The sequence below is a fragment of the Rhynchophorus ferrugineus genome, unplaced genomic scaffold (genome assembly GCF_030347505.1).
Source record: "Rhynchophorus ferrugineus isolate W39M unplaced genomic scaffold, kcgeb_rfMv2 rfM2, whole genome shotgun sequence".
NCBI lineage: Eukaryota > Metazoa > Arthropoda > Insecta > Coleoptera > Curculionidae > Rhynchophorus > Rhynchophorus ferrugineus.
The window spans coordinates 17,214,168-17,228,376 of NW_027472581.1; the positions used below are offsets into that span (position 1 = coordinate 17,214,168).

General features: G+C 31.6%; 2 protein-coding genes across 5 annotated transcripts in view; one reads left to right on the forward strand and one right to left on the reverse strand.

The window, feature by feature from the left end:
- Nucleotides 1-12,854, reverse strand: part of LOC143190013 (shootin-1) — a 45,505-nt gene extending 32,651 nt beyond the window's left edge. Inside the window, exon 1 of one of the 3 annotated variants that reach the window (XM_076394064.1) lies at nt 12,634-12,854. The gene's annotated coding sequence lies outside the window, so the exon portion shown is untranslated. Of the gene's footprint in view, nt 1-10,945; nt 11,072-12,627 lie in introns of those variants that run through there. The other 2 variants (XM_076394063.1, XM_076394065.1) reach the window with 2 other exon arrangements.
- LOC143190017 (coiled-coil domain-containing protein 12) lies at nt 11,693-14,186 on the forward strand. Of its 2 annotated transcripts, XM_076394069.1 has the most exons (3): nt 11,693-11,815; nt 13,528-13,783; nt 13,842-14,186. In XM_076394069.1, the coding sequence occupies exons 2-3, from the start codon at nt 13,544-13,546 to the stop codon at nt 14,076-14,078; spliced, it is 477 nt and encodes a 158-aa protein (XP_076250184.1). In that variant the 5' UTR covers nt 11,693-11,815; nt 13,528-13,543; the 3' UTR covers nt 14,079-14,186. The 2 variants fall into 2 exon arrangements, with proteins under 2 accessions (XP_076250184.1, XP_076250185.1); XM_076394070.1 differs by lacking the exon at nt 11,693-11,815 and having other exon boundaries at nt 13,359-13,783.
- The last annotated feature ends 23 nt before the right edge of the window (nt 14,187-14,209 follow it).

The following is a 14,209-nucleotide window of genomic DNA, read 5'->3' on the forward strand; positions in this document are numbered from 1 at the left end:
CGAATTATACATCTTCAAATAGCGGCTTACAATATACCCAGAAAATATTATTTTTAAAACGTGCGGGGTGCCAGCAGCGACGCCCTTTAAACGATAACGAAAATCTAGCAATCCCGAGACGTTGATCTCGGATATCATTGAAGGGTACTTTGGATCATTGAGTCACTAACCATCGTTCAGTTTAGACGTACTACCATCGACTGCCCAAGCGTCCCCCCAGGTAACAATGCACCGCTCATCTTTTATCTATTTGTATTTCATCATATTTTATATTAGATCTAAAATATGACGACATCATGTAACCATAACCGTTTCATTTCGTCGTATCTCCATTCACCGAGCCATATATTTCCCTAAATAATATTAATTGAACTATTAAAACCTCTTAGATTTCTTAAAATAGACTCTAAGAAAATGATTCAGTTTTAGTTTACCACTGGGCAACAACAGCTCTTCATTCACGTTGCCTAAAAAACGGTGAAAGACCTCAGTACTTTTCAGTGTGCTGCAAATGCAGAGAGGGAGGTTGAGAATGTCGATGGTTTTGGATTTCTAAAATCCTATCTATGCTATGTCCTATCAAATTTACAATATTTTTTTCACTAAATTCGTTTTCCCAAACCACGCAGTTAACACGTTAAAAATTTTGACTATTATTGATATTAACTGGCGGGAATAGTCTTTTTACATGAGTAGATTTTGTTTCATTTGCTTTAATACACCATGTCTTCAATAACAGTTGTATTTTAACAAGGTATGTTTGGTTTGATTCTTTGATGCTGTTATTGGATCTTCGCCAGATGCTAACATCTCTATGTCGTCCATATATATTGCTACAGTAGTAATGGTGGGTATTTCCTTCTGGAACACCTAAATATACTGAATGTAATTCATTGAGATCATCTTGATCGTCTTATTTTATAGTAAAATGTCTATATATTAGGTAAGAGATTAGTAACAGAAAATGTGGATGAAGGAGAAGTTTCGTTAATTTAATCTGCAATCCTCCATACTACTTTATTAAAAGAATGCAGCCGAACAATATGTTTTGGAATTTAAGTCCTTATCTATTTTATTTACAAGTCTATAAACTTGTTCTATAGTCATTTATATATTCTATATACATCCCAAATTAATGTTCTAGAGTAATGTTTCTTTTTTCAATTATGTTGTTAAGCCTCTTTATGTAGGACTTCTCAAAATCGATCAAGTTATTAACAGTAAACAACAGACTAACAATGGAAGATAAAATATGATATGAGAAACGGTAAATAGACATTATATGTCAAAACCATCGAATCTGTTCATCGTGTGTAGATCATTGTTCAGCTCAATAATATTAAAATTACTGCCAATTTGTTGCATTGGATAATAGTATATATATATATATATATATATATATATATATATATATATTCATGGAGAAAATATTTTATAAAGTATTATTTTAATTAAACTTAGGATTCTCTTAGTAAATGACAATTCAAGCAATATAAGTACCAATTTTTATAAATTTCTGATTGATAGGTGCGAATCTTATTACAGAAAAAAACGCACAGGAACAACTTTAGGCGCAGTTCCGCAACATGGTGGTTAGAATACATTCTCGTTTTACATCACCGTTAGTTACCGTGAAATTGCAAGCAGACGAGATATGAGCTCCAGTACTGTTAGAAAAGTAAAATAGAAAAAAGGAACAAGTTTTATTCAGCGTAGAAGATGTTCAAGGTTTCTAAAAAAGGTTACTAGAAGAGAAGATTTGAATTTATAACATATGATCAAAATTTCTAAACAAATCGTTATGGCTGGTACAAAATACGTATCAGATACGTGATATTTAATTAACGTAAGGTGATGATGGCAACTCGGGCCGCCCATTTTTTAAATATTTATTGATATTTATCGTTACTATTTACTTGATATCAGATAGGATATGGTGAAATAATTGTTAACAATCACTGAATGTTTAGGCCGAATGAAATTCAACATTGTGATATGTGGTATATCGATATAAGAATATATATTTATGTTATGTATATGTTTTGTGTGTTGATAAAAGATTGCTTTTTTCCTAAGAAGGGAAAACATACAGTTGAAGCAAAAACTTGCCTTGATGCCGAGTTTCCGGACACTGCCTCAGAAAAATCAACCATCAAGGATTGGTATGCTAAGTTACGTGGTACGTGTAAAATGAGCACCGAAGATGGTGAACGCAGTGTATGCCCAAAACAGGTTGTTACCGACGAGAACATTAAAAAATCCACAAAATGATTTTGAATCACCGTAAATTGAAATTGAATGAAATAACAGGCACTCTAAAGATATCAACTGAACGTGTACATCATATCATTCACGAATATTTGGGTATGAGAAAGCTCTATACAAAGTGGGTGCCGCGCGAGCTCACTTTTGACCAAAAACAACGACGAGTTGATGATTCGGAGCAATGTTTGAAAATGATCAAGCGTAATAAACCCCAGTTTTGTGACAATAGATGAAACATGGCTCCATAATTTCACTCCAAAGTCCAATCGACAGTCATCCGAGTGGACTGCACACGATGAACCCTCTCCAAAGCGTGGGAAAATTCAACAGCCGGCTTCCAATTGCTTCCTCATCTACCGTATTCTCCAGATCTGGCCCATAGCGACTATTTTCTGTTCTCAGATCTCAAAAGAATGCTCGCTGGGAAGAAAATTTCGTCGAATGAAGAGGTGATCGCAGAAAGTGAGGCCTATTTTGAAGCAAAGGACAAATCGTACTACAAAAATGATATCGAAAAGTTGGAGGGTCGCTATAATCAGTGTATCACACTTAAAGGGAATTATGTTGAATAAAAAGAACTAATTTTGTCAAAAAAATGTGTTTTACTATGTAATATATGTAAGCCGGGGACTTTTCAATTGATCTGTTATATTGATACCAAATATATTTGTTATCGTACATATTGTATAATTTTTTTCCCATATAACATTTAGCGTCAATATATTAGGCAATTATATTTGGTATTCGTACCAGTAATTTAACTGGAATATATATATATATATATATATATATATGTATATATATATATATATATACATATATATATATATATATATATATATATATATATATATATATATATATATATATATATATATATATACATATAACTTATGGGCCGATAACTCTTGATTTCATCATCACTACAATGCACCCTCTCATACAGTTTCGGTTCAACGCTTTTTCATCTAACTTTCAACTCATACAGTTTTGCAACCGCCAAAATCGACTGACCTGACTTAAACTTAACAAGACATTCCACACAATTTTATTAAAATTCTATTTGAGTTGAATGTAGAAATCAAAAAAGAATCAAAGAATATTTTACAGACCATCACAGAAATCGAATTCAACAGCTGTTGTAGGCTTAAAATAAACGTATCCTATTGAGAAATTATTTTAAAGGGGACCTAATAAATTTGAAAATATACATTAACGTGTATTTTACCTTTTTTTATCGCAGTAGAAAATTAAGCAACAGTAATATTTTTGATTTAATTATCTCAAGTGTCGTCATTTGATTTGATAATATTTTTAGATGTCAACATTGTATTCACATTTATAAAATGATCTAACCTGTAGTGATTATCTGTGAGATAAATATAAATGGTTTAATGTTGGAACTTGAATAATCATCTAACCGAAATCTATAAGTTACTGTGTCTAATCTTATAGAAAAACTCTGTGAAAATAGACACATTAAAGTTTTATGATACACTATAATTACACACTAACTATTATCCAAAGCAACATATTGGCAGTAATTTTAATATTATGGAGCTGAACAATGATCTACACATGATGAACAGATTCGAGGGTTTTGACATATAATGTCTATTTACCGTTTATCATATCATATTTTATCTTCCATTGTTAGTCTGTTGTTTACTGTTAACAACTTGATCGATTTTGAGAAGTCCTACATAAAGAGGCTTAACAACATAATTGAAAAAAGAAACTTTACTCTAGAACATTAATTTGGGATGTATATAGAATATATAAATGACAATAGAACAAGTTCATAGTCTTGTAAATAAAATAGATAAGGACTTAAATTCCAAAACATATTGTTCGGCTGCATTCTTTTGATAAAGTAGTATGGAGGATTGCAGATTAAATTAACGAAACTTCTCCTTCATCCACATTTTCTGTTACTAATCTCTTACCTAATTTATAGACATTTTACTATAAAATAAGACGATCAAGATGAGCTCATTGAATTACATCCAATATATTCAGGTGTTTCAGAAGGAAATACCCACCACAAAAATTATTACTGTAGCAATATATATGGACGACATAGAGATGTTAGCATCTGGCGAAGATCCAATAACAGCATCAAAGAATCAAACCAAACATACCTTGTTAAAATACAACTGTTACTGAAGACATGGTGTATTAAAGCAAATCAAACAAAATCAACTCATGTAAAAAGACTTCCCACAAGTTAATATCAATAATAGTCAAAATTTTTAACGTGTTAACTGCGTGGTTTGGGAAAACGAATTTAGTCAAAAAATATTGTAAATTTGATAGGACATAGCATAGATAGGATTTTAGAAATCCAAAACGAAACAAATCAATTGTTAATTCTTGAGAACCATCCACATTCTCAACCTCCCTCTCTGCATTTGCATCACTGAAAAGCACTGAGGTTTTTCACCGTTTTTAAACAATGTGAATGAAGAGCTATTGTTGCCCAGTGGTGAGTAAACTAAAACTGAATCATTTTCTTAGTGTCTATTTTAAGAAATCTAAGAGGTTTTAATAGTTCAATTAATATTATTTGGGGAAATATAAGGCTCGGTGAATGGGGATAAGACGAAATTAAACGGCTATGGTTACATGATGTCGTCATTTTTAGATGTAATATAAAACATGATGAAATACAAATAGATAAAAGATGAGCGGCGCATTGTTACCTGGGGAGACGCTTGGGCAGTCGATGGTAGTAAGTCTAAACTGAACGATGGTTAGTGACTCAATTATCCAAAGTACCCTTCAATGATATCTGAGATCAACGTCTCGGGATTGCTAGATTTTCGTTATCGTTTACAGAGCGTCGCTGGTACCCCGCACGTTTTCAAAATAATAATATTTTTTGGGTATTTTGTAAGCCGTTTTTTGAAGATGTATAATTCGACATACCTTAAGGTCGCTACAATTATAAATGTATTTATCCACTGCTCTCATATATCGTGGAGTTATTGACGTTATTTAGTGAAAGCAACACCACTATTATCAGGATAATAGTAAAACACTTTACATCAAACGAAATAGTTAAATTTAAAATGATGAACTAGATGGTAGAAATACATATTTCCTCAGTGACAGTAAAATGATTATAAAACCACAGAAATGTTGACGCGTTATGGAAATATCCAGGAATAAGATATTCATAAATATGCATTGGAAGATTGTACATTTCAAAGAAATATGAGAAACTTCATTGTTACAGAATGACTGGAAATAAGTTTTAAATTACTAACACGTGAGTGTTTTGCAGGGTTATTTATTTATAAACTTTATATACTAATAAAATAAAGGTTTGTAGCACTTTTCAGTATTACCGTTTAGTACATCTCCCCATACAACTACACAACATCATACGATTTGGTTCTCTTGAGTCTGCGTCTTAGTTCAGTGTTGTTCAAAAGTTGCAGTACTTCGGTGTTACATGGGAGTGGTCTCATGTCTTGTTGCGAATCTCTTAATTTCCTCTACGACAGTTTGAATATTGAAAGTTTCTGTATAGGTAATTGTTCCCATAGTATCCGGTCGCATCCAGAATATTTCTCAGGACTTTATTTTTAATGCTTATATTATGCTGATATTACTTCTCGCAGGCCATCCCCATAACTAAAATCTATCTATATATGTTTTAAGATTTGCTTAATATCAATGTAGCAACTCATTTTGTACGGAGATAATTTAGATTTTCTTCCAAATAAATAACACATTTTCTTGTTTCTTTGTTTTAATTCGAGTTCTTTTTTCTTCTTTTCGATATACACCGTACAATATAGTTTTGCATCAAAATTTATCTTAAGGTACTTGGAATCGTTACATGTGAACTCTATATGCAGTTCTTTACTCTCGTTGTCTGCATCCATTTATTTATAATATTACTTGTGTTTTTTATCTCCTGGTTGTTTCTTCGCTATTGCTTTCAATAGTACGTATCCCAGTGTCAATAACAAATGTAGCCATAGCAACATTTTTTATTTGTGGTATGCCACGATGTATAGAGTGATGGACTTTTTACATGAGTTCCTTACTATAGACTTTATCGAAGGTTTGCGCTTTGTTCAAGAACTTAACTGAGCAAAATTTCTTGGGCTTCTACAGTAATGTTTGTGATATCTGACGTGAAAATCAAATTGATGTGCATGTATTAGATTTTTTCTGCCTATGATTGATTTTAATACTTTAACAGGAGTTTTTCAACTATTGAATTACTCAGCAACTCGAATTACTAATAGCAGTGAAACCGGTCGATTAATTTTACTTTACTTGGTAGTTTTCCAGGTTTCGAATATAACAGGTCAATGAAAAGTCCCCGGCCTGACACTAGATAGCGCTAGAATTAAATCCAAATGTCTTTAGTTCATGCCTAACCCTCAAAAGATGCGTGTATGAATTTGTCAGCTGTCGGTTCATTAGTTTGTGAATTATAGCATTTTGAGTGAAGCAACTTTGTTATTGTGAAAAAAAAATGGATAAAAAGGAATTTCGCGTGTTGATAAAATATTGCTTTTTGAAGGGAAAAATACAGTTGAAGCAAAAACTTGGCTTGATGCCGAGTTTCCGGACACTGCCGCAGGAAAATCAACCATCAAGGATTAGTATGCTAAGTTTAGACGTGGTGAAATGAGCACCGAAGATGGTGAACACAGTGGATGCCCAAAAGAGGTTGTTAGCGATGAAAACATTTAAAAAACCCACAAAATGATTTTGAATTACCGTAAATTGAAACTGAATGAAATAACAGACACTCTAAAGATATCAACTGAACGTGTACATTATATCAATCACGAATATTTGGGTATGAGAAAGCCTTGTGCAAAGTGGGTGCAGCGCGAGCTCAGTTTTGACCAAAAACAACGACGAGTTGATGATTCGGAGCAGTGTTTGAAGATGATCAAGCGTAATAAACCCGAGTTTTTGCGTCGATATGTGAAAATGGATGAAACATAGCTCCATTATTTCACTCCGAAGTCCAATCAACAGTCATTCGAGTGGACTGCACACGATGAACCCGCTCCAAAGCGTTGGAAAACACAACAGTCGGCTGGCAAGGTTATGGCGTCTGTATTTAGGGATGCGCATGGAATAATTTTCATTGACTACCTTGAAAAAGGAAGGACTATCAACAGCAACTATTACATAGCATTATTGGTCCGTTTGAAGGACGAAATAGCCGAAAAACGGCCGCATTTGAAGAAAAAGAAAGTGCTGCTTCACCCAGACAATGCACCGTGACAAAAATCCATGAATTGGGCTTCGAATTGCTTCCTCATCCACCGCATTCTCTAGATCTGGTCGCCAGCGACTATTTCCCGTTCTCAGATCTAAAAAGAATGCTCGCTGGGAAGAAATTTTCGTCGAATGAAGAGGTGATCGCCGAAACTGAGGCTTATTTTGAAGCAAAGGACAAATCGTACTACAAAAATGGTATCAAAAAGTTGGTGGGTCGTTATAATCAGTGTATGACTCTTGAAAGGAATTATGTTGAATAAAAAAAACTAATTTTGCCAAAAACATGTGTTTTACTATGGTAGGCCGGGGAGTTTTCAATTGACTTGTTATTTTAATTAAAATGCTGTATTAATATAGTCGGTGAGATTTATAATTGCCTTAAAGTGAAAAAATCACTAATAGTTTCGAAGATTGTAGCCTTCATAATATTATAACAACGAGGAAGACTGCCTGTTGTAATCTGAACATTGTAATTTCCATTTTATTAACGATAATAGAAAGATTTCTGTTCGAATAACGGAAATACATCTATGTATAATAACTTAACCGTTACAGCGTTAAACTGGGAGCGGATACAAGCGCGTCACAATGAAACATTAAAATTCGATTAGAAACAAATCGTCACTCATTAATATTAAACGATATTAAAGTGGTGATTGTTTACATAATCGGCGAATAAACTGTAAAAGAGCTCGACAAAGTATGAATGACTGTTAAAGGAGATCTACAAGTGGGCTGGGGAACGGGGAAATATAAGGAAACGGACGGAGACACGAACACAAAGTCACAATGTTACTGTTGAATATGCAACGTAAACGATTGTAGAAATATTTACATAAAAGTGGTTGTATTAAGTAGGTCGTGGTATACAACGTGTCGTGGCATATCTCCCTGCAATATCATATCATTGTTTTTATTAACATAACTATAACATAAGTAAATATGTATTTATATGTTTTTAGATCTTCCTTTTTTAATGTGCGTATATAATCACAGCTTATTTAGAAATCATATATTAGGCCTATAAAGTCGAAGCTTTATAGTGAAAAATTAAATATTTTGTATATGTCACAAAATTATATTATTATTTTTGTATTATTTAGGTTCGGCAACGACGTTAAAAGTGATCAATTGGTAGTAGCAAAAAAATATTTTAAATATTTTATTATAAATATATATACCGTTTGGAAGTTAAACGCTCTAACCATTACACCATAGAAGCAGTAATCTGCAACATTTTTACGAGGTCTTATATGTTATAGTTAGCGCTTAAAAAGCATGTTGAATGGCTTTTGCACTGAACGACTTTTCCGTCACGTCAGCTCAGCAATAACATTATACACAAATATCTGATTATTTTAGATGAAAAATATCTGAAAACTTTCTACGTGCCTTTGAAATTTAAGTGTTTGCCTCGATTAAACCCCCCTTCCCCCATACAGATCCTGATTTGGTTTCAATGGGACCACATCAGGAGTGCATACTTTCGAATAAAAAAAACAATTTTGAAAATCGGCCCACAATGGACAGAGATATCGGCGAACATACATTAAAAACAAAAAAAATATACAGCCGAACATAGAACCTCCTCGTTTTTTGAAGTCGGTTAAAAATAGATTATCTGTTAGTGATAATTAGTTCTGAAATAAATCCGTATGCTCATACAGAAAAATACTTGGGCATGGTAAAGAGGAGAACTTGGTAATGATGCTCAACATAATTGCTTGGACAACCCGAATTATCACATCACTACGAATTGGTACTGTAAAACTAAGTTTTGAAGCCAGTATGGACCTACGGTGTGAAACATGAGGTCGTAGAAAGAAATTCAATATCAATATCATCCATACATAAACAAGTTTTTCGGTGCATTGTCAATGCTCCATGGCACATTAAATATTATGTCATCCACAAATCCTTAGACGAAGAGATCAAACGGTTTGAAAAAAATACCAAGTGAGATTGCACTGACATAAAAACATCGAAGTATTACAACTAGTTGCCAACAGTGGGTTTACCTGGAAGTTGAAAAAACAAGACTATTTTAAACTAGTATAGTTAAGCTATGTGTGAAAACTGTGCTGTGTTTCAAACTTTGTTGTTGATCCAGTGAGATTATATCCGTCAAACGTTACTTAAGTTTAGATCTGAAACATTTGATCCGGACTTGAAGAACAAAATTAAGGATATATTACTAGATAGTATATAACTAGTTCTAATATAGGTGCCATGTGCTTTTTAAATAAAAAAGTTGAAAACCAATAAGTGAACCTATAACTAATTCAATTTATTTTATAATACGTCTCCTAATTGTGTTCAAAGAGATTACTTACCAGCAGCCATAGAAATACATTTACCTAGACTTTTAGATTATTATACAAAAATATGTATGAATTCTGCTTCTATACTCCCATTATAATTCTCTTCCATGCAATCAACGTCTTTATTCAAAACATTTAGTAATATAATAATATTGCGAGATCATGTAGCACAGATAATAAGCTCAACGAAGGCTAGACTATATTTCTTCGAACAATGTTAAGTAATAATATTTCCATCATTGTTAAAAATGAGTCGTCGAAGATAGTGATCACTCAATGGTTAGGATCATGTATCCCGAAATTTGTGAAGGGACAAACATACAATGCCAACATGACGATGCAAATCCTCATAGTAGAAAACGACAATCTTATTCTGGCGTCATTTGTTACCTTTTTTTTTCTTGCAGATGCACTCACAGTCAAAAAATTCCGTAAATGAATGAATGAATAGCGAAAGATAAAATACATAAATAATATTTGTATATGCCGAAATTCTATATAAAACCGGAAAACTTTCACATATACATTCATAAAATTATTTATTTAATACTATAATGAACTATTGACATTGAAAACCTGACACACCCTCGCATATGAGTGTGTTATAATGCAAGTTTCTTTTGAATGATTAATTTTAAAATATCATTAGCTTGTCTGCTGATCATTATGATAATCAATTCAAATATCAGTAAAACGTATCAATTTTTAAGTAAACATTTCCTTATGAATAATTCTATAACATATTAAACGACATTTTTATTGAAATTATATGTATATTTTCGTTATTTGCTATCGAAACTGTTACTGACTCAGACATTTAATGGAAATCATATTAATGATACAATAATAAACAAATAAGATATTAACAATATATTACTTAAAATATATATATATATATATATATATATATATATATATATATATATATATATATATATATATATATATTTTATTTGGTGTCATTATTTAGTCAAAAGTTTACTTTACGAGTCTGGAAAGCACAAACCGACGATCGAATGTTAATATCAATGAAAATAATATAACATTATCGTGTGGAGAAAAAAAATTATAATATAAAAAACTTGGACGTTGAACTATACCTTATTTCGAACATCTACACTGCACCTGAACGATACTTTTTAAGTAACACCAAACTTTCACTTGAAATAAAAAACGAATCTCCGAATAATAGAAAAAACAGTGCATTAATTATTCCGATTGTAGATCACTTTCGTTAATTTAATACGCTGCGACTCAGCTGCCGATGCCCCAATACAGAAACCGGACGTATCCGTTCTTAATTGTACCAAGTTCGCTTTCGTTTTATCACATTTTTATGCGACAAGAAAGCGAATTCCGAATAACCCGTATTTATTTTAATTAAACCGTATTTGTATTCCTGTAACATGTTGGTGGTCGCATTCGAGTGTATTAAGAATTGCTTCAACGTTTAATTAACAGAGATTTTTCTGGTATTTATAAATTATACACGAAGAAAGCCTTAATGATTACAATATTGAACTTGTCGTTCTAACCACCAAAAGGGTTAGGTTAGAAAAATGATATCATATGTATCGTGAAAACAGTGACAACAAAACGTTTTTCTAGTGTCTAAAAATGCTATTTTTATTTTTTGTAGATATAATATCTTTGTATACTTATGATTGTAACTTAAAACAGTTTTTTTTATTTTTTCAAAATTGAATTAACTAGTCCTACAAGTGCAAATTATAGATAGACATATTAAATGCATAAATGTCAAATTGGCAAGAAATCTGTTAAGTTTCTTTTTAAATAATTCAAGTGAAATGTCAATACTAATCAAATACCCTATATTCCAATGCTAGAAGTAAACACAGTGTTTTTCCTTGAACATATCAAAGAAATATGTCCGTCGAAGATGTAATTAGGTCTATTTTGGCAAATCAATTATGTCATAGTGAAGGTAATGCAATACAAACAATACAAACGTAAGTTTTTAAATTATAGTTATACACAAGACACCTATTGTATTAAAAAGCAGCGATTATTTTATGCGGTTACCAATTATAAAACGCAGTTTTGTTACATCTTATAACATCTTAGGCAGTAATTCTCAAAATCATTTATCGCAAATAAACAATATAAAATCCTCGTACTTGAATTTACATTTGAATAAATGTCATCCCATTGTATTAAATATTTAATCTGATATAACTACACAATAAAATAAAGGGTAATTGGTAGAAGTAGAAAGTTCATTTTTAGTTAACATAACATTATCGACAATCCTTTTTCTGGATAAAAATTTATTAGTGTTACTTTCTTGTCTTAGAGGATTCTTCAGTTTTCTTACTATAATCAACAACAATATGTCAGGTTTTATAGGAGAAACAATATAAAACAATATTTCTGTATTTTCATTGTTATAAAACAAAGATACAACATATTTTTTGTGAAAAACAAATACTTGATTTCCTTTATATTTTATAAACTGTTGAAACTATTTGTTGTTTTTTAAGCGAAAAGTTAATGTTAATTTATTGCAATTTATTTAGAGATTTAGATATTATCATACTAGCTTTTCATCGCAGAGTTGAATAAGTTTATTTCGATCTCATATTCATATTCATCCAGAACTAAGTCGTTTAATGTATTTAATGATATATTACCGGCAAATAACGAGAAAACAATAACGTTATTATCCTTTCTCATTTAATCAGCATAAAATTATTAATAGGAAAGAGCCTTGAATGCAATTGAATATAGTACAAATAACTTTGTAATTATATTTAGTACTTACAGGTACAATTATTAATTTTTAAACATCGTCAATCACGCTAAAACAAAAGTGCACAGGTGACCGGTGAAAAAAATTCAAATGTAACCCAACCAACGAATCTTCGAAAGGTGTTCGAGGTGAAAGTGTCTGTTCTACGAAACTACACTGTACTCCGAACGAGATATCTGTTAGCGAAACAAAACACGACTGTCTTTCGGCGAGTTGTGGATGAGTTCGTGCGATCGTGTGAGACATACGGAATGACTCATTGGATGATGTACGACTATACGCATGTCTGCCTTGGATTTCTTGGAGCCAGAGTCTAGACTCGCTCATTTGTTTGATGTTTCAACTGATGTACTTATTATATTTTATTCAAAAATTAATTTAAAGAAATGTCGAAACAATTATTTATTGAATACGGAATGAAAATAAAGTATTTTTATTGTTTTATACAACTATAGCAAGATAATATTTTAAATTAAACAAGAACCTTTTGTCTCATTACTGTGAAGAGCATATATTATTTTCACCATTTATTTTCTTGATATTCGTGTATAGCCCGAAGCATATTTGTTAAAATTATACATGAAAAATGTTACTATGGTGACAAAACTGAATTGTAACGTTACTATACGTCACAATTTAAAATCTAATATATCAATAAAATTAACATTTGAATTAAGGTTTGTTGGGTTGCATAACACGTTCAGCTGTCAAAGAAATAACATGATTGATAACTTTCTAACGCCATAGTTTATTTTCAGTAACAAGAAAGATTTAATTCTACCTTATATATTCATAATATTTCATACAATTATAAAAAATTTTAATTAGGAAGAATGAAGTTCTACATAACCTAAGATTTTTCTGTTTTGTTTGTTTTTAATTAAGCTGCTTCCATCAGATCTACTTTTTTAGGTAGATCTTAATTATTATGACAATGTCGTCTAATGAAAATTCAGTGTCGTTGGAGCAGAAGGCTTTGCAGAGACGAGAAAAATTACTCGCTCTAAAAAGGAAACGAGAGGGCAAGGGGAATGAAGACAATTCGAATTCCCAACATTCTGATTTGGAGGCTTTGCCAAGACCGATTTTTAGAAGCTACAAACCCTCGGACGAAAATCTACATGAAAGTGCTCTACCTACTCCAAAACCAGAGGATGTTAGCGCTCAAGTAAGGATTTTTTCAAAATGAAGTTTGTATACCATTAACTATTTGTGACATACTTTAGGTGAAAGACCAATTGGAATCTGGTAAATCAAAAATAATTTTGGATCAGTTGGATGTTACTGCTTTGGCACCTCGTAAACCTGATTGGGATTTAAAGAGGGATATATCCAAGCGAATGGATAAATTAGAGAGATTAACTCAAAGAACAATTGCAGAATTGATTAGAGAAAGGCTTAAAGAGAGGAATGAAGATTTAGCTTCTATGGTTAATTTAGGGGCAGAAAGTGTTGATCGATAGACAAACATAGGTGTGAGAATAAGTATAATTATAATTTAATATATAAGCATACTAGATAATTGATTTGTAAAAATAATTTTGTTATATTATTAAATATGTGTAACTACACTATATTTTTTTTAATATATAGC

What these genes read in the sequence shown, in the direction of transcription:
- LOC143190017 (XM_076394069.1), top strand. Translation starts at nt 13,544, where the DNA reads ATGACAATGTCGTCTAATGAAAATTCAGTGTCGTTGGAGCAGAAGGCT. An exon ending in CAGAGGATGTTAGCGCTCAA is followed by an intron (nt 13,784 to 13,841) that starts GTAAGGATTTTT and finishes GACATACTTTAG; the next exon opens with GTGAAAGACCAATTGGAATC.